Genomic DNA, 25,005 nt, shown 5'->3' on the forward strand with positions numbered 1-25,005 from the left:
CATACGCCCTACCATACCCATTGCGAAATTTCTTCCTCCCAAGCTCCCTACATGGCCTTAGCACAGATATCCCAGGCGATCACTCATGGCTTTTTAGAGCCTGCAAATCCCCAGAGAGCTCTAAGTTAGCCCAACCCTTCAGTCTACAAAGGCCTAGCCCAGAAGGGACAAGGCTCCATGGGGTCACTCTCAGCGTGAGCCAGGCTGAGACTGGAATCCAGGCCTTGGGTTTCCCAGCCTAGAACTGCCTTCAGGTCTGGAGGTGTCTGAGTCCTGAAGGAAAGGGCAACCGTCTTCCCCAAACAGAATTCCCTTGGAGTCCTTCCCAGCAGCCCAGGCTACCCTCAGCCCCAGGCTTTATTGTGGTCAGTCTTCATAAGTCATAGCCTCCTGGGAGGCCCGGCTGCATATAACCCAGCTAAACTGCTAGGATGCCTGATTGGCTGCCTCAACTCATTCTATGAACCCTGGGCAGTTTGCTTCCAGTGTCTGGGCATTGGTTCCTGCCCATGTGCTGTCCCAAGCCATTGGAAGTGCAGTGGGTAGACAGGATCTGAGAGGCTGGGAGAGTCTCCCAGTGTTGTGTGGCATCTTAGCACAGTCAAGCCTCCAGCCCATCCCAGGCCCATCTCAGAGGATAGCTCACTTGGGGAAAGGAACAGAGCAGTTGTGAAGCTGCTCTGGCAAGGGCTGGGGCTTTCAGTCACCTCCCCACTTTCAGTCACCCCAGGCTTGATGCAAGGGTGAGGGAGTCCAAAATACTCACGCACCCAAAATTTGCCAAGAATCTCTTCTGATAGTAGGTAACAGCTTTTGAGCACTTACTATGCACCAAGCACTGTGCTCATCTCTTCTATTCCTCAAAGACCCTTGAAGTATATATTTTTTTGATTTTTTAAAATATTTTGTCAGAGCACAAGCAGGGAGAGCGACAGGCAGAGGGAAAAGCAGGCTCCTCGCCGAGCAAGGAGGCCAATGCGGTACTCGATCCCAGGATCCTGTGATCATGACCTAAGCCAAAGGCAGACGCTTAACCGACTGAGCCACCAAGGCGTCCATATATATATAAAATATCCATTTATTTATTTTAGAGAGAAAGTACGCGTGCAAGTGGGGGGAGGGGGAGAGAGAGAGACTCTCAAGCAGACTTCCCACTGAGTGCGGAGCCCAACACAGAGTTTGATCCAGCGGCATCGAGATCACGATCTAAGCCGAAACCGAAAGTTATATGCTCAACCAATGGCGTCACCCAGGTACCCCTGAAGTATATATTACTATCTCCATTTTACCAATGGGAAACTAAAGGTTGGGTCACTTGCCCAAGACCACTCTGAGTAATTGAGGATCTGAAATTCCTGTAAGGCCGGACTCCAAAACCTATGTCCTCCACTACACACAGACAACAGGGACAGCTCACACAGTTTATCTTGGATTTGCTGGGACTGCGTTGTCTGGCAGGTCAGGACAGGTGGGATGGAAGTTTATACTGTGTCCTAAGGTAGAGAACACCAGCAACCCCCAGAAGATGGGACTTTTCCTAGAATGGCCACTAGGGGGAAGTATGTATCCCCAAAACAGGAGCCCGGGAAGGGGTGGGGTAGTGCTTCCACTTTGCCTCAAAAAAGCTCTTACTTAGAACTTTTTAGTAGAGTTTATAACCAGGATCTTTAAAAATTATCACCTCTCCATTTTGTTTTCTTAAAAATACTGTTTTGTTTGTTGACATAAGCAGTGTAAGCCCATGGGGAAAAAACATAAGTCACACAGATACCTGAAGCAAGAACATCCCAGGCAGAGGGAACAGCCATTGCAAAGTCTCAACGGTGAAAACATGCCATGTACCTTCGAAGGAATAGCAAAGCCATCCAGCTACAGGGGAATGAATAGGGAGCAAGCAGCAGGGGCCTGGAGGCCATTGGAAGACTTAGGGCAGAGGAGTGAAGGTTATGATTTGGCTTATTTTTTTAAAGGAACACTCCAGCTGATGTATTGAGACTAGACTATAGGGGTGACTCAGAGCAAAAAGGCTGGAAGATGATCAGACGACCACTTCTGTAATCCAAGAGAGGTGAGAGTGGCTCAAACCTGGGTGATGGTGGTGGGGTGATGAGAAATGGTTGGTTTCTAGATAATTTTGCAGGTAATACCTATAGGGTTTGCTAACAGCTGGGATGTGGGTGGGGTGTGAGAGAGAATGGAGTCAGGGACGACTTCAAAGATTTTGGCCTGAGCGATGGGAAAATTGAATTTGCCATTTACTGAGATGGGAAAGAGTGTGGGAGGAGCAGGCTTGAGGGATGAAAATCTGTCCAGTGGGCAGTTGTACATGGGAGTCTAAAGTCTGGAAACAGGATTGGACAGGAGATCTAATTTGGGGAGCTTTTGGCATATAATGGTATTTACAGGCTGGTAAGGTCACGTTGGGAAGGAGGGTGAAAGAGGTCCAAGGACTGTGCCCTGGGCACTCCATCATCTAGAGGGCGGGGAGCTGAGGACAGGGCAGGAGTCAGACATTTCCAGAGCCAGAGCTGGGGGTTGAAGTTGGACTCAGTGCTGCAGGGAAGTCCTGTGTCGTGGGGTTCTCTGCAGTTGTCCTCCTTGTTGCCTAGGAGAGTCTGAGCTTCTCTTGCTTGCCCTGACCCATCAGAACCTTTGAGAGAAGGGACTGGCCCCATGGTACAAGTCAGTTAAGGCACCAGTGTATTTGGGTTCCTGGGGCCAGGAGAGATCATGGGGCTTGGCTGCCTCCTCCCCTTTAGCCATCTCTTAAACATGGGTGGTCCCCAGGACTCCGTCGTGTCTCCCTGGGCCACCTCAACCATCTGCAAGCCTTCACATGCCACTCTGGGCTTAAAAGCTCTATCTCTAGCCCAGCCTGTGTCTATCCCTGGATGCCCCACAAGCACCTCCAGTTCAGCATCTCCAACCTCCAAACTGTCTCCTGGTATATCCACTACCTTCCAGCCTCCCCTACCCCCGCACTGAGTCTCCCTTAGGAGTTCATCTTCTCCCTAATGTCCTTGACCTGGGGCCAGAGGCCAGAATAGAGGTGGGGGTTCTGGGGCAATGGGGAGGACAGGAACACACTCTTGCTGGCCCTGGCTGAGCTGTGACCCCCATCTGATGAATCCTTATCAGCCAGTGGGGGTTTGGTTGGGTTCCTGGAGGACTCAAAGTCTCAGTCCTAGATTTATGGCCTCCTCTGTGTGCCTGGGTGTACCTGGCTCTTAGCTGTGTGTCTTCTCTCTCTGCCCCTGACCCAGCCTATGAACCTCCAGCCGCCCTCATCAAGATCCCCCCACTGGTCCCATAGCATGAGCATCCCCTCCAGAAGCCCCTGGACACACCCTCCAGCACCCACCTACCCTCTTGACTCCTGAGCACAGACATGGGGGAGACCATGACCTCTGGCAAACTCTTCCTCACCTTGCTTCATCACAGCAAAATGCCAATGGCAAAACTGAAACCTGAAGCGCCTCACTCCTCTGAGCCTCATCCTCCGCATTTTACAGATGAGGAAACTAAGGCCCAGAGAGGTTCAAAAACATGCCAAAGCTCAGTGGAGGGCACTTGAGTGTTTGGGGTTATTTGTTCATTAGGGGTCTTTGTTTCTTTGGTGTTTCATTATTTTAACTGTACCTGTATGTTATATATGCAAGTTTATGGGATGTATTTCACAATTTAGAGATCAAACAACAAACAAAAAAACTAGCCAAGGCCATATTGGTAAGGACTGGAATCCCTACTGTCTACCCCTTACCAAGGCAATCTCCCCAGGCCTCAGCTTCCTTGGATGTAAGATGGGCATGATGATGTGAGGACCACAGGAGGGTGTAGAGTGGTAACAGCAAACACACTGCGCACATGCCAGGCAGAGCTCATTTTCTCTTCCCAGCAGCCTTGTGAAGTGGGAGCTATTATTATCCTGTCTTATCTAAAGTCATCCGGCTAGTGAGTGGTAGAGCTAGCATTTGCATCTAGCCTGGCTGCCCTCTTTGTACTCTCAGGGGCCACAGTAGGGCCCTGTGGCGCCCAGGAGAGCTGGGTCATACCTCTTTTCCACTTCAGGGTCAGCACAGAAGTAGGTGCATAGCCACTATCAGGCTGCACAGCTCTGAGGGCTTACAGCCTCCTCCCGCTGAGGGCATCAGCACCCCAGCCTGGCCCAAGATGGCTGCTCCCATCTCCCTGGGCTGTAGGACCCCATCTGAGGGAGGAGACAGACTAGCCAGACCAAAGTGCTGCCTGTGGGTACCTGTCCCTTGGAGGCCCTGAGTGGGAGTGGGAGAGCAGGCAAGGACAGGGAGTGAGGGGCTCTCCCTAAGCCAGGACTACCAGGCTGAGGACCAGACCTTTATCTGCAAAGCCCTGGAGTGGCCTGGCCTGGGGCTGGGAGTTTTTCCTCCCCTATCCTGTCCCCGTTTCAACCACAGCCTTAGCTGGGGTGGGGGGAAGGGAAGTGAGGTCATGACATGAGACTGCAAAGTACTGGAAGAAGTCAGAGCTGAGGGGCTCCCCTCAGACACCAACAAATCCAAGCCTCAATGCACAGGCAGGGAAACTGAGACCCAGAGAGGGGAGGGGTTCTGTCCAGGTCACACAGCCAGTCTGTGTTGGGCCAGGGCCTGGAAGAATGGGAGCAGAGACAGGAATTCCATGACTCATATCCCAGCCTGGCTCCCAGAGCTAAACAGATGTGTCTCCTGGATCCAGCCAGGGTGTGGTTACAGGAGAGACTGTGTGTGCACGTGCTTGTGTGTGTGACAGACAGACAGCAGAGCTAGAAGCCAGCGACCCACAAGGCGCTGTGACACCCACCCCACCCCATCCTACTTCTTTCCTTCCTTCCCTCCTGCCAACTGCCTGCCTGCAGTGAGACCTGCCTCTCTCTTCCAGAGACCTCCCTTACCTCTGCATCAGGCCTTGGCCTTGCCTCTCCCCGGGCCTAGTCTCAGTTCACCTTAACTTACTTGCCTGGCCTTCTCTTCTTCCACTCTTCCCTCCCTTTGTCCATTCCAACAGTGGCCCCTGCACACTCCCACCTGAGGGCCGTTAAGTGCTGTTCCCTCAGCCTGGCTTGCTCCTCTCCCAGGTGTCCACGTGGCTCACTCCCTCACCCTTCAGGTCTTTATGCAAAGTCACCTTCTCAGTGAGGTCTTTGGTCTTTACAGCCCCACACACTTCCTATCCCTCTTTCCTGCTTTTCCTCCTTAGTATGTATAACTAACGCACTGCGTGTTTTGCACAGAATGTCGGTTCTATGAGAACAAGAACTTCAGCTTCTTTTTTGTGCCTATATTCTCTGCACCAAAATGTTGTCTGGCATGTTGTAGAACTTCAACCAACTTCTGCCAAGAGAATGAAAGGGGTCTGTACACAGAAACACTCTGTGACCATGGCCAGGGCTCATCTGAGCCTGACATTGGGATCGGAATCTACAGGGTGTTATGGGCAATGGGCCTAAAGCGTGTCTGTGGCAGAGCAGTAGCCAGCAGGCAGGTTCTGGATGGACCCACTGCCCTCCCTCCAAGGCCCCCCCATGGACATGAGGGGGACAGAAAGCTAAAGAGGTCAACAAGGGGGATAGGAGAGGAGGACCCAGAACCCTGGGGCCCATATACACCTCTCCCACCTGTGACTGAGGCCTTAGCGTCACTCTGCTCTGGAATGCCAGGAATGGGAAAGGCCACCTTCCTTGTGTTCACCAGGCCACTGAGGCTGAGAGAGAGGAAGAGGCTTGTCCAGGGTCACAGAGGGAGGAAGCTGGCTGGGACTTCCAGCTGTGGACCCTTCCCTCGTCACTCCCAGGCCTGGTTCTCTGGCTCAGCTCCTCCCACTGTGAGATGTCAGACATACTCAAGCCTCTCCCCGTCATCCCTGGACCCCTGTCATTAACACATTCCATATCTTTCACTTCCCATCACCTGTACTCATGCTGTGGATATTTCTTCTTCATCTTTTAAAATAGAGGATACCTATAAATGAATATATATCAGTTATATGTTATAAAGCACAATCTTTTAACAAACTCGTAAACTGACCTCCAACCCAGAACTAGAAAACTAATAGTTTGCACTGCTCCATGTTCTTCCCCCCTCTCACCTCCCATTTCCATCTCCCTGGAGGAACCATCCCTTCTTTTTTTTTTTCCTTAAGATTTTATTTTTATTTTTATTTTTTTAAGATTTTATTTAAGTAATCTCTACACCCAACGTGGGGCTCAAACTCACAACTCCAAGATTAAGAATCACACACTCCACCAACTGAGCCAGCCAGGCACCCACATCCCTTCTTTTTTTCTAAGTAGTTTTGTTCAGGGATGCCTGGGTGGCTCGGTGGGTTGGGCATCTGCCTTGGCTTGGGTCATGATCCCAGGGTCCTGGGATTGAGTCCTGCATCGGGATCCTTACTCAGCGGGGAGCCTGCTTCTCCCTCTGCCTCTCCTCTCGCTCATGCTCACTCGCCCTCACAAAAATAAATAATTAAAATTTTTTAAAAAATTAAGTAGTGTTATCACATATGTATACCCAAAGAATAAATTCTCTTTTGCTTGTTTTTCAATGATAGTACTGGTGTCCTACTGTATCCAGTCTACTGCATTGGTGTTTATGCCTCCACACTTTTTCCATGTTGTTACAGGAAGCTGTTGTGCCTAGTTTCCGCTGGTGTATCATGTCCTGGTGTATGTGACTGTACGGCAAGGTAAGTAACTGCTCCCCTACTGATGGACCTTGTCTTTGTTTCCAGGGCCCCGTGATCACCCACCTTGCACCCCTCCCGGGTCAGGTGCCCACTCCACACCTCCTAACCATGCTCCCAGCTGTGCTCGCAGGACACTGGTCACTGACCCTCCTTTCACTATCCCACGGCCCCCGTGATGTCCACACGGGCATGACTTCCCCAATCTCTGTCTTCAACTCTCTTCTGATCTCCAGACCATATAAAAAGCATAGTTGTTTATTATGCACTTACTCTGTGCCAAGCACTATTCTCAGCATTGTACATGTTTTATTTCATTGAATATTCACAGTGACACAAATGATAGGTAATATTAGACCCATTTTACCAATGAGAAAACGGAAGCCCAGAGAGGTTGAATAACTTGCTCAAGATACACACCTCTTGCCCCAAAGTCCCATAGGCAACACAAACTCAACATGCCCACGATATAACTTATCTTCCTTTCCAAACCAGTTTGTCTCCTTATACACTCTCAGGGGGCACATCTCCGGTGCCCCAGGCCCAAGCCAAAAACTGAAGTCAGCCTGACCCCTGCTGCATCCTACCTACTGCTCCCAATTCAAGCCCAAGTCCTGTGAGCTTTACCTCCTCCGTATATAGTGAATCCCCTTTCTCCCATCTGCTGCTCCTCCTGGATTATTGCCTCTCACCATACTCCCTTGCAGGTTCCAGTCTCCCCCCTTCCCAGCAACTTGCACACTGCAGCTCAGGCAGGCTTGCTAAATCTCATCTCACCATGTCCCCATCTCCAGAAGAAAGCCCACCTCCTCAACACCATCTCCTCAAACTGCAAAGTGCAGCAACAAATCCCAGAAAGGACAACCTTTGTCTTCCACTCTGCTCTTCCTCCTCCTCTGGGAAGCCCATCCCTGGCCTCCACCCCGCGGCTGGGCAGTGAGCCCTCTCTGAGCCCCACAGCCCCTCTCTGACACTTAGCTCCTTCCCCATGATTACCCATCCTCATTAGACTGGGCTCCTCGAAGGCAGAGACCCGGCCTCATCCGTTTCAACATCTTCAGTGCCCAGGCAGGGCCTGCACACAAGAGGTTCTCAATAATTGTTGAAAGGCTGAATACACAAACAATGACAGGAACCATGGGTGATGCTGCCTCTGAGTCCCAGAAGGCAGGGTAATTCCTGCTTGATCCCAGAGTGGGTGGGGATGCTTGCTGCCCCACCTCCACCCCACCTCTGTGCCTATCCCCCTGAATCCCATGAAGCCATTTCCTGTCTCTGTACCTTTTGGAAGAACTTCCTTCTCTGCATCTTCCTTCTGACTCCGGAATTCCTTAGTGTGGGAGAGCTCTGGCACCAGTATAAGAAAGAGGAATCCAACCCTTTACCTACTTTCAGTCTACATTAGGCGTTTTCACAGTGGGGGTGATTTTGCCTCCAAGGGCAAGAACATTGATTCTTGAAAGGGGAAGATGAAAAAATCTTACTCTATTTTGTATAAAGAACAGATATATATATACACAATACTTAAACAGATATAGTACATCTGTGGTACTAAAATATGTGATTAAGAAAGAAAATGTCTAAAGGGCTTCTGAGGGGAGCAATAATGAAAAAAAAAAGCTTAAGAAACTCTGATCTACATGCTTGGGCCTTGCTTTGTCTGGTCCAAGGACCAGCCAGAACTGAGGGAGAGTCTCGAGTCCCATCCCAGGGTAGCTCAAGGTATCCCCAGAGCTTACATCCAGCTAGCTGTTGTCCTTTCCCCAAAACCATCCCTTCCCTACCCTATGCCTGAAAGTCCACCATTCTGTGTCCGGCATCCTTTAATCTCCTTTTCCTACTGAGGCCGTAGTTCGGTTCTTCCCCCATTCCCACTGGGGGCACCCCAGTTCCCAAGGCTGGAAGGATTTAGAGACCTCTCAGATCTGTGCTCCAGCCTCGGGCTACTGCATAACCCTGGAAGAATCCAGGAGGGAAGCCCAACCACAGGAGGCACCCAGGAAGTGGGGGTGCCACTGTGTTGGACAAGGTTTTCTTTATTGGAGTGAGGGGATAGGGTCACAAATAATCTTTCTTAGAAGTGCTCTAGGTGGATGGGGTCACTTAAGGGTGGGACAGTTCGGACTGAAGGTCTGTTGATGGGAGACACAGAGACAGGGGTGATGGAAGAGGTCACGGGTGGGTTTGGCATGGTCTTGGACAACACAGGTATTCTGCGGTCTTCATACATCATGGAGTCCTCCAGTATCTGGGGCCTCCGTGGGATGGTGGAGCCAATGAAGACCAAGTAGATGATGCCACCTAAGTAGGCACCTAGGAACGGCGCCACCACTGGCACCCACCACCAGTCCCGGGCCCTGCAGGCAAGAGGCAGAGGCCTGCTGAGGGGGCTGATGCCCAGCACAGTACCCGCATCCACTCAGGCTGAGACAGACAGTAGGGCCTGAGAGTAGAGGAATGACCCCCAACCTAGCCTAAGAGTTGCCCCTGAGCCAGCCCTCGTCAGCTTCAGCCTGATTAAGGGACAGGGCTGGTCTGGTGCAGGATTAACATTCGGTCCAAGAGCAGAATCTGCACCGGTGCTGATCTGGGGCAAAGGAAGGAAGGGACCCAGACCTGTCTTCCCAGGCCACCTGGGAGCTGGGCAGAACTCTCCTGTGCTGCTCCTCACATCACTCCCCACCCCTCTGCATGCAGGGTACCCACAGGAAGCTTGCAGGAATGGGCAGGACAGGGCAGTACCTGAAGACCTGTACACCCCAGCCAGCAATGTAAGTGAAGAAGCGGGGAGGCAGGTCCCGGGATGGGTTCATGGCATATCCTGTGTTCATGCCCAGGGACACTCCAATGACAATAATGAGGATGCCAATCACCAGGGCCTGTGTCCCTTGCAGCGCTGGGTTGTTCTCCTTGTCCGTGATGGCGAAGAGACATAGCTGGAGCATCCCTGTCACTAGCACCTGGGGAGCAGACACCGTGGCAGCCACCTGGGGCCCCTAGCCAAACCACAGAGCTTCAGCAGTGCCCCCAGCCCCAACCCCCCAGCACAGACCCCATCCAGAGTTCTTGTCCTTTCGACTGTGAGGGCTGCCTGCTAGGTGGGGAGGGTTGGAGGAAGGGAACCCACACTGGACCACTGACCTCATCCAGGAAGCCCCTCCACAATGTTGAGTGGTCAGGAAGGTAGGTGGCAAAAATGCTAGCGGTGGCTAGGGGACCAGTCACTGTCAGATGTCCGCCCGAAAATTCAATAATGGCTGCTGTGGAGATACAGACTGAGTGTGAACCTGCCACCAGCTAAACCCCACTGGAGTCCCAGGATTAATGCTGTAGGTTCCAGGAGTGGGGAGCACCTCCAAGGCTTTCTCTCCCAGATGTTTTCACAAACCAGGATACTGGGGTTGGATCTGCCCCTTTTCAGAGGATGAGGCTGAGGCCAAAGATGGACAACCCAGGGCAGGACACTCACAGTAGAAGAGGCAGTAGATGGTGGCAGCAGCCAGGAAGGAACCCAGAAACTGACCCAGGACGTACACAGGAAACTTCTTCCAGGACATGTGGCCTAGTGCACAGTTGGTGAAGGTCAAGGCCGCATTCATGTGGGCCCCTGTGGGGAGGGTTAGAAGTGTCAGAGGTGTGAGATCAGAGACAAACAATGATAACAAACAATATGAGAGTGGGGTGGGTGGCTCAGTCGGTTAAGCATCTGCCTTTGGCTCAGGTCATGATCCCAGGGGTCCTGGGACCAAGTCCCACATCGGGCTCCCTGCTCAGCAGTGAGTCTGCTTCTCCCTCTCCCTCTGCCCTTCCCAGGACCTGCTCATGCTCGCTCTCTCTCTCTCTGACAAATAGATAAATAAAATCTTTAAAAATAATAATAAAATAAAATCTTTTAAAAAAATCTTTAAAAATCTTTTTTAAAATAATAAAAGAGCAACAATAACAATAATAATAACAGCTAGTATTTATGAAGTGGATTCATTTAATCCTCACAAGGACCCTATGAGGCAAGGACCACCATCTCCATTTCACCATTAAGGAAAGTGAGAGACAGAGAAGTTAAATAACCTGCCTAAGTTGACCCAGCTTGTAAAAATGGGGGGCCCAGGAGAGCTTATGAAGATTCCGAGCAGAGAGGGTCAGGAGAAAGGCATTCAGGGTGTTCTCCCTCCCCCGGGGCCAGTGAGGACTGGGTTCAGATGGACTTGGAGGAGGGGCTGGCTGGAGGCAGGCAGGAAAAGCCTGCAGGGGACACCTGGCCTTGCTGATCTGATGGGGCCCCGGGCTCACTCACCAGAGATGTTCCCTGCCATGTGCACTCCCATGGTGACTCCGAAGCCAAAACCCAAGTTGACACCGAGGAAGCTCCCAAATTTACCTCCTAGAACCATATGGGCCACGGAGCCGAGGCCAAACACCTGCAAGGGAGGGCCTCTGAAGGGACTACCTGCACAGAAGCCCCGACCTCACAGAAGGGCTCAGGCTCAGATTGGGCTCCTCACCCCTATGTCCCAGGCCACCATGAATTGCCCTGGGAGACCCTCTGCCATGCCCTCTTCCTCCACAAGTTTTCCTCCCTGACTTCTCTTTATGATGTGACCAGCAAAAGTTGGCTGGGGCTGTACAAGGAGCTTGGAGGGAAGTGGCAATGTCAGGGGCTCTTAAGGACACATCCCCCAGACCCCAAGCCCACCTAACATTCAGGGTAAGGGGCAGGGCTTCAAGGAGGGCATGGCTGGTGTGGATTGAACCCCTCAGAGTATCCTACACTTCAATCCAACTTGCAGGAAAGTTCTTCAAGGGATCTCCAAACCTCTGGCCTGGACTCTGCCAGAACCCCATTCCCTACTCACACAGCAGCCCTGGAAACCCAGGGGGTTCTACTCCCCTTGCCTTCAGCAACATTCCCATCGCCTTCCGGTGTCATTTCTGAGCTTCTTGCCCTTGCCCATCTGTAACTGCTGGATCACCTCAGAAGATACCCCGCACTGGCCCCCTTCACAGGGAGATTAGAGGCCTGAAGCTAGGCCTTCATTCAACCTCCTGCACCTCCCACCTGAATCTGTATCTGCCTTCCCCTTCAGCTCTGGTTCCCATGCCCGGCCTCTGTATCCCTGTACAGTCACTTCCCTCTTGCCTGTATCTTCCACCCTCCCCTTGACAGCTCCCACAGACTCAGGTCTCTTCCTTCCTGCCATGGACCCCTGGACACCCCCTCCCTATGTGGGCCAGGCTCTAGGAAGGAACATGCTGGCTGACTCCTCGATCCCTTCCCTAGCTCTCCCTCTTCAATCTGGCTCCTGCTTCCACATGTCACAGACACCAAAGCTCTCCCCAAGGGCTCCAGCCTCCTGATATCCTCACGGTCCCTCAGACATTGTCTTACTTGACTTTGCTAACTTTGACCTTCTTAACCACTCTGTGCTTCTGGAAAGTCCCTCCTCTTTGGCCTCTACATCTCTGTCTCTCCTGGTTTCCTCTTACCTCCACAGCCTCCCTCTCTACAGTTCCTTCCCACATTCTTCTCCCTTCCTTCATCTGCCTCATGAATATGGATGACCCCAGGGCTCTATCCTTAGCCCCTTTCACATCTCTTCCCAGTCACTCTTTTTTTTTTTAATTTTTTTTTTTTTTAGGATTTTTACTTATTTATTTGACAGTGAGAGACACAGCGAGGGAACACAAGCAGGGAGGATGGGAAAGGGAGAAGCAGGCTTACCGCTGAGCATGGAGCCCGATGTGGGGCTCGATCCCAGGCCCCTGGGATCATGACCTGAGCCTAAGGCAGCCGATTAAGGACTGAGCCACCCAGGCGACCCCCCACTCACTCTTCCTGGGCCTTCTTACCAGGTCTGTGGCTTCAGATACACCTGATGCACTAAAATTCCCAAAACCTCCATCTAGGAGCTAAATCCCTATCTTCAAATACCTACTGGGAGTCTGGATTTTTCAAAGGCATCTATGGGCTTTTCAAAGGTTCTATGTTGAAAGCTCACCATCTCTCAGAAAATGTGATCCTCATCCTATGTTCCCCATCGCAGTTGGCCAAGCCAGAAACTTAGATGTCACAAATGAGAGCTTCCTCTCCCTCATCCCCCACACCCAGTCAGCTCTGCCTGAATTCTATCCATATCTTACCCAGACTCCTCCTTGCAGACAGAGTGACCTTTCTAACAGAAAAATGTGATTGTGTCTGCCCCTTGTTCAAACATTTACTGGCTCCCCTCCATTTCTAGGATAAAGTCCAAACTCAGTAGGCCACATTTAAGACCCTGTATAATTGTATCCCTTCTGCCTTTCTCAGTTTCATATCTGCTCCAGTGTTCTCTATGTTCAGCAATAGTATTACTACTAAACCATAATAACCACTTATTGATCACTTATTGTATGTCAGGCACTTGTAAGCAAGTTATATCTATCACCTCCTTTAACCTTTACACCACACCAACTTGTGTGTTAGGCGCTCTTATTCTCCCCATTTGACAGATTGTTAACCAAGTCCTAGAGAAGTTGACCGGTTTGTCCAAAGCACACAGCCTGCATGGAGTGAGCCAGGATTTGAATCTAGGCCGTCAGCTGTGCCAAACAGCCTCAACACCAAACCACCACACGGCTCCCCGAATGCCTTGTTTTCTAATGCTTCTGTGGTTTTGCGTGTGCTGTTCCCTCTGTCTGGAATACCAGATCGAAGATTCTGAAAAATCGATACTCTACTTTAAAGCCACACTCGGATGGCACCTCCTTTGAAAATTCCATGCGCTTTAGATACGCTGTCTCTCAGGGACCTATGGGTATAGAGGCTGCTGGAAATGGAAGTCTAGATTCATCCTGCAACATGATGGCCACTAGCCACATGCAGCTATTAAGTACTTGAAATGTGGCCAGTCCAAATTGAGACCTGCTCTAAGTGGAAAATACATACCAGATTTCAAAGACTTAGTAGGAGAAAGAGAATGTAGGATATCTTACTAATAATTTTATATTGATTACATGTTGAACTGGTAATATTTTGGCTATATGGATTAAATGCAATAATTATTCAAATTAAGTTCACTTGTTGCTTTTTACCTCTTTAATGTGGCTACTAGAAAATTTTAAATTACGTATGTGGCTCATATTATATTTCCCTTGCACAGCTCTGTTCTAGTGTTTTCGAAAAAGAAAGCCTGGAGAATTGTGGACATGGGAGCTATAGCTGGAGCCGTCAGGGAGGATGAAGCTGAGAGGACGGATGGCTGTGGCTTGCCCCGTGTGGGTTGGTGTTCGAAACCCCGGCTGGAGCATGTGTTGAAATGGGAGAGGAACAAAGGGAGAATGTGCCCTGGACACCAGAGAGAAGCAGAATTTCCCAGGAGGGTGTGGTCCCCACGGTCACATGCAGCCTCCTGGTCAAGGGCATGAAGGCCTGAAAAGCATCCCTTTGGATGTGACAATCTAGCAGTCCTTAGTAATGTGGTGAGCACTGCGTCATCAGGCCATGGGAACAGAAACCAGTTCCAGAAATCGAGAGGAAAGTAGGTGGTGAAGAAGAGTTGAAGAGTACCAGTGCAGACATCTCTTTGAGAACCTGCCTGAGAAGGGACAGAGGGAGAGCGTGCTCATTGAAGGGGCTCACAGAGGGAAAGGAGGAATGTTTTGTATTGTGTCAGTTTAAGTAGAGAGACTTCAGTGTGGTGAGGTTGAGAGAGGGAGAGGCTCTCCCTCAGGATGGAACGAAGTACCTGAGTAGACTGGAGGGTGGGACTGGCACAGGAGTGGAGGGTCTTCCATGAAGGAGGGGCCCCGCCCTAGCCAAGGGGGGCACACATGGACGCACAGGTAAGTGGAGTCTGGTGCTGCAGGGACAGGTGGGTGAGGAGCCAGACACAGGAAGCCTGCCTGATGGTTTTCTCTGTCAAGCTAGAAATCAAGTCATTTGCTGATTTAAAAAAAGGGGGGCGGGGAGAGAGTACAGAGCAGCTTTGGGAAAGTCTGCGAACAAGTGGAATAGTCTGGATAAGGTAGGGGAGAGGCAGCTGAGCAGGGCCATGTAGGTCCCCCAAGGGCTCCAGGACAGGTGCAGGGGAGCCCAGAGGCAGGCGGGCTTAGGGCCAAGGGTAGGATAAGGCAGAAGACAGGAACAGATGGGGCATGGGGGTGCGCAGTGAGGCCAGGCCGGGCTGACAGGTATGGGGAGGGTCAGGGGGTGCAGGGGCTGGAGCACGCATGGAGGGTCTGAAGGCCGAGGGTCCACATTTCCAAGTGGGAGCTCAAAACCATTTGCTAAAAATAATGGATGAGTGACCAAACCCCACATGATCTGTGTCAAGGTTGCCAACTGGCAGCCCATGGGCCAGTCTATCCGGAACACAGGTTTTGTTTGGGTAACTTGGTTTTGACAACCAGAGGTTTCAGCCTCTCTTGAAAAATCCGAAGCTTGGGCAAGGCTGGCCCGCATTCCGCCCTGCCTGGCAGCAGTCCTCTGGGGTGGTGGAGAGATGCCTTTGCACAGGCTGGCACTCCGCGGTGAGCCACAGCCCCACCACTCCGTTCACTCTCTGGCCCCCATAGCGTGTAAGTTTGCAACTCCTCCTTCGACAGCGGCTTTTCCAGGGCCCTAATGGCCCAGCCCCTTCTTTCCATGGTCAGTGAATGTGGCCCAGCCCATTCGAGTCCCCATAGCCACAAGGCCAGTCCTGAGCACAGCACCCCAGGAGGCTGGAGAGTAGAACAGTCCACTTCCCTCATCCTGGCTGCAGTAAACGGGGCCCAAGGTCACACTAGTTTTTCTGGCAAAACCTTTGCCCTGATGACTCACTGAGCTTCCTATAACTGAAAAAGCACCCCCACTTCTTGGCACAGGCCCAACAACTGAAAATAACAACACAATGTCCTATATGAGCTTAAACCTCTCAGAGTTCTTTTATAAGTGTTATTTCCCTTCCATCCTCACAGCAAATCTGCCTGGCAAATGTTTCTGCTCCTACTCTACAGATGGGGAAATTGAGGCCCAGAGACTACCAATAGCCTGAAAGTAAGGGCCTTACCTCAGCTAGGAGAGAATTAACAGTGTTGTAAATCCTGCTGTAGCTAAGCTAAGGGACAGAGAGTATAGACACTAAGGGTCAAGGCTGTGGTATTAGGTTGGACTAGATTTAATTTTGACTTAAAATGTGACCTTGGACAAGTAATTTAGTCTCATGGAGGCTCAGTTTCCCTATCTGTGAAATGGGGATAATAACAGAACCTTCCTCATAGGAGGAGCACAACCCTTTGCTGTGAGGATTTGAGAAGAAACTGTATGTAAGGGGCTTGGCATCATCATGCCTGGCATGCAGTAGGTGCTCAATAATCATCTCAATAAAAGGAAGAGAAACAGGGACACAGGAAGGCATCAATGCATGTGGGTGGTGCCGGCTTCTCCTAAGAGCTCTCTGAGGAGGCACCCTCCTACCTCCATGGTTCCAAGGTTTAACAGCTCTCATGAGGCTGGAATGTCTTGTCATAAATGAATGACTTCGCCCTGGATTAAGGCTGTCCAGTTGCTGTCCTCACAGCTCAGGAGTCAAAACAGAAAGGCAGGTATTGGGGAAAGGGAAGAGGGCAAGAGGCAGGGAGGGGAGGGCAGTTGAGATCACTTGTCATGGCAAGAGACCAGTACATATGTCCTGCATGTGTACTGGGTGTCTGCTGGCTCGATGTTAGTGTCACGTTTACTGACAAGGAAGCTAAATATCTAAACAGTCGAGATGCTTGTAAAAGGTGGCACATTGAGAAGATAGCAAAGCCAGGACTCAAACAGCTCCACAGTCTATGAAGGTCCAATTCAGCAACACGCTTAATAACTGACAAGACAGGGGTGCCTGGGTGGCTCAGACGGTTAAGCGGCCCACTCTTGGTTTCAGTGCAGGTCCTGATGTCAGGGTCGTGGGGTCGAGCCCCACATCAGGCTGGAGCTCAGGGGTGGAGTTTGCTTGAGAGATTCTCTCTCCCTCCCCCTCTGCGCCTGCCCCCTGCTCGTGTGCGCACTCTCTCTCTCTCAAATAAATAAACAAAAAATAAATAAAGTCTTAAAAAAAAATACCTGAGAAGACAGACACAGCCATAGAGACCTGCCCAGGGCCAGCTGGTGACTCAGTGGCAGAATCAGAATTCTTAGGTCCATTGTCTCCTACACTCGGTGTCTCCTACACTTAGGTCTCCTACACTGTGGCTCAATGCACACACACACACACACACACACACACACACACACACAACCAGTTCTTCTCCCTCATGTCCACACACATAACCACATGCACTCAGGCACTCTCATACTCTCTCACCACCACTTCCTCTGACATGCTCCTGACCGTGTTTGCTTCCCTTCCCAGAGGCTGCCCCTTCTTTTCATGGACTTGGGCCCTCCATGAGAGTCAGACAGGCATGGCTACAGCTTCAGGGCAGAGGCTGGCTGCTGTAGGTGGAGAGAGGGGGAGTTTCTAAGAAACCTCACATTCCACCTGCAGTCTGCTTTCTGCCCATCAGCCAATTAAAGAGTCCTTGTCAAGGTCCCCAGTGACCTCCATGTTGCCAATCCCTACAGACCCTGGCCAGTAGTCACTTTCTGCCTTCCCACTGCTGACCGCTCCCTCCTTGTGGACCCTCCCTTCTGTAACAGGTCTCCCACCTCTTCTCCTCCAATTTTTCTGGCCACTCCTCCATAGGCTTCTTTGCATGCTCTTCTTTAGGGTTCTGTCCTCAACTTGTTTTTTTCTCTCTTCCTATACACTCTTCACTGGACAGTTTTATAACCACCGTCCATATTCTGATGAGCTCTAACTCCTTACTTCCAGTCAAGTCCCTCTCTTGAGATCCAGACCTCTATATCCAAGCCCCAGATGACACCTCATCAGATCACACCCAAACTGACCTCACTTCTCACCCTGCAGTGGGCCCCGGGCTCCAGAATGGCCTCCTCGGCACTTACCCTCCTTTGCTGCTTGTAAAGTCTTGATTCCTCCACAACTGCCTCAAATGTGTGCTTTCTTCTCCATCCCTGGACCAGTCACCACCCTCTCTCTATCCTAGGTCAACAGCCTCCCAACTGCTTCCCCTCCCACCAATTCTGCCAGTTTGGCTGAGACTCACACTGCACCCCAAACCACCTTCTAAAATCCAAATCTGAACACATCACTCCCCAGCTTGAAAACCTTCACTGTCTCCTCATGGCCCTCAGGGTTCTCAAAGCACGAAGCTCAATGACACCTCTCTCTAATCTCCCTACTTCTAGTTTCCCTTCTCCCCACTTCCAGCCATGTCCCCTGACACCTGTGCCCCAGCCCATGGTTTTGTTCTGCCCCCACATATCATGATCTCTTTCTTTCCCAAAAAGACAGTGAGAAAGAGAGAGCTCTCTCCTTACTTCCCTATGCTTCTCCTTCAGGATCCCAGCTCCACGGCTAGAGAATGGATAATGTGACCCAGGGGTCAGTGGTGGGGAGGGAGTCATGGATTGCCTTCACTGAGCTCCACCCTCCTGAGGTCCTGGGTTCCTGTCCCTCCCTCAGAGCTCACCCACCCTGTGCCACCTACCCACTCACCATCATGACATATGTGCTTATGAACTCGGCCAGGAACTCTCGCACCATCTCCTTCTGCATGATTGCTTGCATCCTTGTTATGACCGTGGGTGATGAGACCATCTTGGAGCTGCGGGTGGACCTGGAGCAGAAGCCCAAGCCCGTCCGTTGGCAGGAAGAGACTCGAGTGTACTTGCTGCCATCGGCCCTTTAACTCTAGGCTGAGTTAATGGGTAACCCAGAGGTTACCCACACACACCTCCTTTTGCCCCAGGCAGCTGCTAGAGCTGGGATCAGAGACAACTGAGAGCCACAGGGATGCGGAGAGGGACTGGTGCTAGATGGCCAGGCTAGGTCTCTGCTTCTTTCTGGAGGGGACTGGACCAGTGGGAAGGGTGCACTAACGAGGTCATTTTGCAGAGAAGACGGGGGGAGCCGATAAGTGCCATCTGTGATACCAGTAAGCCTCAGAGGAGAAGCAGATGGGAGAGAGCAGGCAGAAAAGTGGAGCTCAGCTGTCCATCTGTCTGTCTGCCTGCCTATGTGCAGGAGCCAAAGCTTTGGGAACACAGGCCAGGCATCAGGCAGGACCTATTAATAGTGAGGCGCTCTGCAAATAACACAGGGCGTGGCAGAGTCTGCTCAGGGCTCTATAAACACTGAGGTCTGAAACTTGCATCAGTTTCTGCCAGAGGGGAAAGTATCTGCAAAGCACAGCGGGCTCCACAACCAGGTCGACACAAACAGGCTTCTGTGCGTGAACGAATGAATAAATGAACAAATGAGAAAGAGAGCTGAAAGGAAAGGAGAGACTGGATCTTCCGCCTCTGTTGTCTGCTCAGTGCCTAACACAAGACCAAACACAGAGTAGGTGTGCAATAGATATCGTCCAATGAATAAAAACCGGGGAATTCATCTGTCATACTCTCCACTAGATCCCCAGAACCTCCTACAGGGCTGGGCACATGGTATATGTTTGACAAATATTTGTTTAATAAATGCATGGTTGGGTGGATAGATAGACAAAAAAATGAGTTACGGGTCCCATCGTCTGTTGGGGGTGGAGTAGAGAGTTCTCTGGAGGCTAAAGAGGAGGAGGAGGGCTACAGAACCCTGTAAGTGTGGCCTTAGTGCTTGTTCAGACTGGTGACCCTCCCCCTGCTGAATGCCTGAAACTGACCCTTCAAATCCTCATCCTGCCTGGGATAGCAACATCACCCCCACCCCACCCCAGGCTTCCTGAAATTTCCCCGGCCTCACAGCAGCACAGAATAAGTAGAGGGAGTAAGAAACGTAAATGAGGCATGGATAAAACACACCTTCCACTTTTCTGGCTGAGATCCTATGTTTAATCTCACCCAACCTGGTCCTTGCTCTGTCCTTACCCCAGGAAAACAAAGCAAGGGCTGAGCATATGGAAAGGGATATAAAGTTGCTGGGACAATTAACTGACTTCCATCCAACTCTGACTCCCATGCAGCATCATGGGGGTGGGGGCGGGGGTGGGGCCGTCTCCTTGCCCCTATGACCAGCCTCTCAGCCCTGAAGAAGTGCCTTGTGAGTAGCCTGAGGCAGGCAGGTACCCAAGAGGTCCTGGGAAGGTGCCACAGAGGTAACGGAGAGGAGGACAGAGCAGCAAGCCAAGGACACCAAGAGAACTTTCCAACCGTGGCCCCTTCCTCCTCACCACAGAGCAGGCAGGACACAGTAAGCAACAAATAACCACCAACCAGCCACCGACCCAGAGATTTATCAAATGCCTACTATGATCAAGCACTGTAGTAAAGCACATCGTCACGATCCCTGCTCTCAGGAAGAAAAACAATGAAGTAATCACTATGAAGTGTGAGGAGTGTTGCCACAGGTGAAAGGGGGGCATCACTGGATTGCAGAGGGGGAACAACCTTGAGGAGGGGGTGGGAGAGTCTCCCACAGGAGAGGAGAAAGGTTGAAAATGGAAGGCTGGCCAGATGAATGAGCATCAGGGGAGACAGGGGAAAGTTCAGGGCATTGGAATGGCATGGTAGGGGCTTGCTGCTAAGACAGCGTGTGATGTGTAAACAAACCCCCCAAGGATGGGCTAGCCAAAGAGAGGAGAGAAAGTAGTGCGAGGCGGGCAGAGAGGGGCACAGGGCCAGATGGCAGAAGGCCTCAGGGACCATGTTAGGGAGTCTGAATTCGACCCAGAGGGCTGGGCGGGGGGGGGCAGTGTTCAGTGAAGGATTTAACCAGGGGCACTACCTCCTCTATGGAACCTGGGATGAGGGAGCAGGAGTGGGGTGTGGGAAGCAATCAGGAATTTTCTGCCACAGACAGCCTGAGCGGTGATGGCAGCCTGAGCCAAGAAGATGCCATGGAGATGGCTAGGAAACAGTCAAAATGACACACTTGTGTTTGATTAAAGAGGAAAATGGAGAGGGAAGGGTCAGTGATGACCTCAGGTTCGGGCAGAGCAGCAGAATGACAAGTGAGCACAGGAGAGAAGCTGCAGGCTTAGGCAGGAGCATGAGGAGTCCTTCTGGCTACATGGAGTTTGAAGAGACTCCTGGACACCTAGATGGAGATGGCCAGTAATACGGAGGCAGCTGGCCATGTCTTGTTTAGAGATACACATCTGGAGGTCATAGGTGGTCATTTGATCCTGGGCATAGATGAGATAGCTCAAGGAAAGGATGTAGAATGAGAAAACTGGCCTAACAAGCCAAGAAGCTAATGGCAAACCTGATAATCATCTAAGTAGTATCTGCTAACCAAGGAGCTAACTCACCAACCGACCCTTCAACGAACTAATTAATCTAGCGACTTGGCCAACTCAGGAGTCTCCTATTCACCAACTCATTTAATGATCTAATCAACCAACCACCTGTAAACCAGCCAGGCCCCAGCGGTACCATGTACAAACCAAGTCTCCACCCTTGGATCACTCCATCTAGTGGGTCTGATGGATAACGGCAGAGCCATCAGAGGCGAAAATCCGGCAGTCGGGGGTGGGGGGCGGTGGTGGCGTGGGGAGGCGTGAGGCCTGCAGAGACTTCTGGAGTGGGCAGGTGGTGGCCTAAATTCCTGTGAGGGAGGAAAGTTGTGGTGGAAAGAATGGTGGGAGTGAGCATGGTCTAGATATTTTAGGAAATGTGACTAGATACGAGGCATGGGGAGACAGAAGTGTCAAGGACAGGGTCTTGACTTCTGGCCTGAGCAATGGAGAAAGGGATCCTGGGCTGAGCTGAGACCACAGGAGGAGGACTGGGCTTGGGGTGGGGAGGCTGTTTTCAACTGGAACTGAGTTGCCTGTGGGACACGAGTGGGTCTTTGGAAACAGTGCCTAAACCCCCAGAGAGAGTCCAGCACAAAGGAGAGCCATTCATTCTCTCTATCCAGGAGTGCATAAAAATCTCTGCTCACGTGGAGCTGGCAGACAGCAATGAAATGTAATAAGCAAGTACATTTTCCTGTTAGAAGGTAGTATGGGGATGCCTGGGTGGCTCAGTCGGTTAAGCATCTGACTCTTGATTTCAGCTCAGGTCATGACCTCAGGGCTGTGAGATTGAGACCCATGTTGGGCTCCACACTGGGCATGGAGCCTGCTTAAGATTCTCCTTCTCCCCCTCCAAAGGGGGGGGAAATGAAAAAAGAAAGGAAGAAAGAAAGAGAAAAAGGGAGGGAGAGAGAAAGAAAGAAAGAAAGAAAGAAAGAAAGAAAGAAAGAAAGAAAGAAAGAAAGAAAGAAAGAAAGAAGGTAGTGTGCCCTATGGGGAAAAATAGACAAGGAAAAGGGGGTGGGGTATGATTATAAGTAGAGCAGTTGGGATAAGCCTCATTAAGAATGTAACAGACATGAGGAGGTGAGGGAAGAGCATTTCAGGCAGAGGGAGAATCACTGAAGGATTCTGAGCATGTTTGAGGGAAAGGAAAGGAGGTCAGTGTGACTGGAGTGGGAGAGAGCAGGGATGGCACGGGGGAAGGTCAGAGAAGAAACCGGGACTAGATAGGCAGGGCCTGGGCCATTGCAAGGGCTTGGGCTTTTGTTCGTACCCCAAAGAAACCTGAGCCTGTGAGGGTGAGAGGCAGTGAGTTCCGTTCAGTTGAGCACCACCTACATAAAGGCCGCTGGAACCCACTCACCAACCCCTTGGCCCTCACGCAGGTCTGAGTCTCCCATCACCCCAGGGCCCAGGTGGGAGAGGCCCTTCTTCTGGGCCTCCTGACCCAGTGGGGGATGGGAAGGAGGGGGGTTGGGGAGGGTCAGCTGCCATGAGGGAGAGGCTGAGAGTAGGGCAGGAAGGGCACAGGGGTGTGCTGGGGGTTGGGGGTCGGGAGGCTGGAGGAGGAGAATGAGTAGGGTACTTACCGCCTCTTCCTATCTGATTGATCCATGTTCTGTCTTTGAGATTTTTAGATGCTGCAGAGCCAAAGAGAGGTCATTAGGGCTGGGGGGCACAGAACTTGGCCCCACATTCTCATCAGACCTCAGCCTCCCTGGGGAGAAGCCACAGGGACAGGTCCTGCCGGTTCCAATCTCAGGACCCAGCCAAGCCCGCAAGGAGGGGTGTGGATGTGCTTCAGCCAATGGGGAAAGGCTCTGGAGTCCCACCCCCTCTACCCTTGCTGGCCTCAGGACCCCTGGACTAGGCCCTTCATAGGTCCTCCTGACTTCCCCAGGTTGCAGCCCAGCTTTGAACAGTGGAGTTGCCCACAACCTCCCCTCAGTGGCTCCAGCCTCACATATGTGGTTATTACTGCCTTTAGTCTAACCTCAAGCCCTCTGGCTGCTGACTTAAATTCTGATTTCCTAGGGCCTTCTCTGCGTGCACACACAACACACACAGTGAGGTCCTGAGAATTCATTTAGTCCATAGTTACACCTCAGAACAAAGTCCACCCTCTTACCTTTCCTGAAAATTCCCCGATGTATTCCCATTGTCCACGCAAATGACCACACAGAGGTAACCCTTGAGTTTCCCCATCCTGTAAGTTTCCCTGGTTCTCTAGCCAGATTCCCTGTAGCTGCAGCACAAGTTCACATCCCTAGCCCTGACTGCAGAACCTTGCAGGCCCCAGCCCCAGCTTCTCAGGAGGGAACTCCAGGGGAGAAATCATTCCACCTCAGCCAGCAATCAACCCATCTCTCTGATCTGCATGCCTTCTGCTGTGGTCCAGGGTCTGGTCTGCGTCCTCTCCTTGTCCCCTGGCCAGCGCTCTCCTGACAGTCCAGCCCCACACACCCTCCCAGCCTCTGCTGCGCTGCTGTTCCTCCCAATAGTCAAATTACGGGTAAGGAAACTAAAGCCCAGAGAGGGTGTAGGACATGCCTATGTCACACAGCAACTCAGGACTAAACCAGAACAAACATCCTGGGGGCGCCTGGGTGGCACAGCGGTTAGGCGTCTGCCTTCGGCTCAGGGCGTGATCCCGGCGTTGTGGGATCGAGCCCCACATCAGGCTCCTCTGCTATGAGCCTGCTTCTTCCTCTCCCACTCCCCCTGATTGTGTTCCCTCTCTTGCTGGCTGTCTCTATCTCTGTCAAATAAATAAATAAAATCTTTAAAAAAAAAAAAAAAAAAAAAAAAAAAAAAATTTTAAAAAAAAAAAAAAAAAAAAAAAAGAACAAACATCCTGGCTTTCCAACTCCCAGCTGGGATTCCTTCCCCAGCTAGTCCCATGGTCATCTCTGCCCCCCAACATGGTCCCCAGGAATTAGCACTCCGAGGCCTGGGCCACAGGGGAGCCCTCCTGTCCCAGCCTTGCCTAGAACCCAACTCACTCTACTGACGTGCCTTATGTTCCTCAGCGGCCACCTTGGGGGCTTCTCAGTTATAGCAGGTCTTGGTCTTGTTCCTCCATGACTGTCCCAGGCTCTGGCTGCACCCCCAACTGGGACTCCACTGTCCCTGTATCCCCAGTCTAGAGCCCGCCTCTTGGCCCCCCTTGGGGTGGCCCCACACGTTGCTTTGCTCCGCTCCTCCAGGGGAGAGGTCAGTGGGGCAGGGGTTTGGCTCGTGCCACTTGGGCCAATCCAGACACACTGCCTAAAATAGCATCCCTTCTCCTGCCAGCGGCGCCATGGAGACCAGGTTCTGAGGCAGCCTTGTGAGGTCAGAGGTAGAGCTCAGAGTGGGTCCCAGAGGAAGGGCCTGTCCTCCAAGCCAGGTGTCCAGCCCAAAGTCAGAGGAAGGCCTCCTGGGGCCCCAAGTCCTGAGGGAGGCTCCGGAGACCCTGGCTGTGGGAAGAGCTGTGCAGAATGGGGACTGGAGATGGGAAGATCTGGAGATCAATAGCCAGGTGGAGGGTTTGGGGAGGAGACCCTGGCTCAGTCCTCAGGAAACCCCCATTCTGAAGGAGGAAAGGGAAACTCGGGCCCCTCCCAGTCTCGGGAAGGAAGACACATAAGCCATGTTTGTAGGGAAATTCTGGTCTGAGAAGGGAGATAGAGAGCCAAGCCAGGTCCTCTGAGGTCCCTAGCCTATGGGGGGAGAGAAGAAGCCTGGGCCGCCTCCTCTACCCCCGTCTGAGCTGGGGAAGGGGAAACCTATGCCCCATCATCAGGAAAATGCCTCCCTTGGAAACAGCAAGCAAGACCTCTGTGAAGGAGCCAAAGCTGGACCAGAGTGTGGGGCACCAGCCCAGGGTGCAGAAACTTAGCCACTAAGGTGGAGTCAGAAGTGAGCTAGGGGATCAGCTGTCATCTGAGGGGATTTCTGGAGCCAGGGCATTACTGGATTTCCAAGGATGGGCCAATGTGGTGTTTGAGTAGGTGACTCGGTGCTGAG

At 51.7% G+C, this 25,005-nt stretch overlaps 1 protein-coding gene and 1 long non-coding RNA gene across 7 annotated transcripts; one reads left to right on the forward strand and one right to left on the reverse strand.

Moving 5' to 3' along the window:
* The first annotated feature begins 1,107 nt into the window (after nt 1-1,107).
* On the forward strand, nt 1,108-14,446 carry LOC117802982. The gene is made up of 3 exons (XR_004626494.1): nt 1,108-2,068; nt 6,640-6,702; nt 13,836-14,446. It is a non-coding gene; the product is annotated as an uncharacterized LOC117802982 (long non-coding RNA).
* AQP7 (aquaporin 7) lies at nt 6,764-24,271 on the reverse strand. 6 transcript variants are annotated; one of them, XM_034664020.1, is made up of 8 exons: nt 22,587-22,791; nt 21,142-21,302; nt 18,261-18,381; nt 10,994-11,117; nt 10,169-10,306; nt 9,841-9,956; nt 9,442-9,659; nt 6,765-9,056 (listed from the first exon to the last, which is right to left on the reverse strand). In XM_034664020.1, the coding sequence occupies exons 2-8, from the start codon at nt 21,198-21,200 to the stop codon at nt 8,774-8,776; spliced, it is 1,059 nt and encodes a 352-aa protein (XP_034519911.1). In that variant the 5' UTR covers nt 21,201-21,302; nt 22,587-22,791; the 3' UTR covers nt 6,765-8,773. The 6 variants fall into 6 exon arrangements, with proteins under 6 accessions (XP_034519913.1, XP_034519911.1, XP_011231817.1 ...); XM_011233515.3 differs by lacking the exon at nt 21,142-21,302 and adding an exon at nt 24,013-24,271 and having other exon boundaries at nt 6,766-9,056; nt 9,841-9,959; nt 22,587-22,637; XM_019806845.2 differs by lacking the exon at nt 21,142-21,302 and adding an exon at nt 24,000-24,271 and having other exon boundaries at nt 6,766-9,056; nt 9,841-9,959; nt 22,587-22,637.
* Between the last annotated feature and the right edge of the window lie 734 nt (nt 24,272-25,005).

This window comes from Ailuropoda melanoleuca, chromosome 7, assembly GCF_002007445.2.
Source record: "Ailuropoda melanoleuca isolate Jingjing chromosome 7, ASM200744v2, whole genome shotgun sequence".
Lineage (NCBI taxonomy): Eukaryota > Metazoa > Chordata > Mammalia > Carnivora > Ursidae > Ailuropoda > Ailuropoda melanoleuca.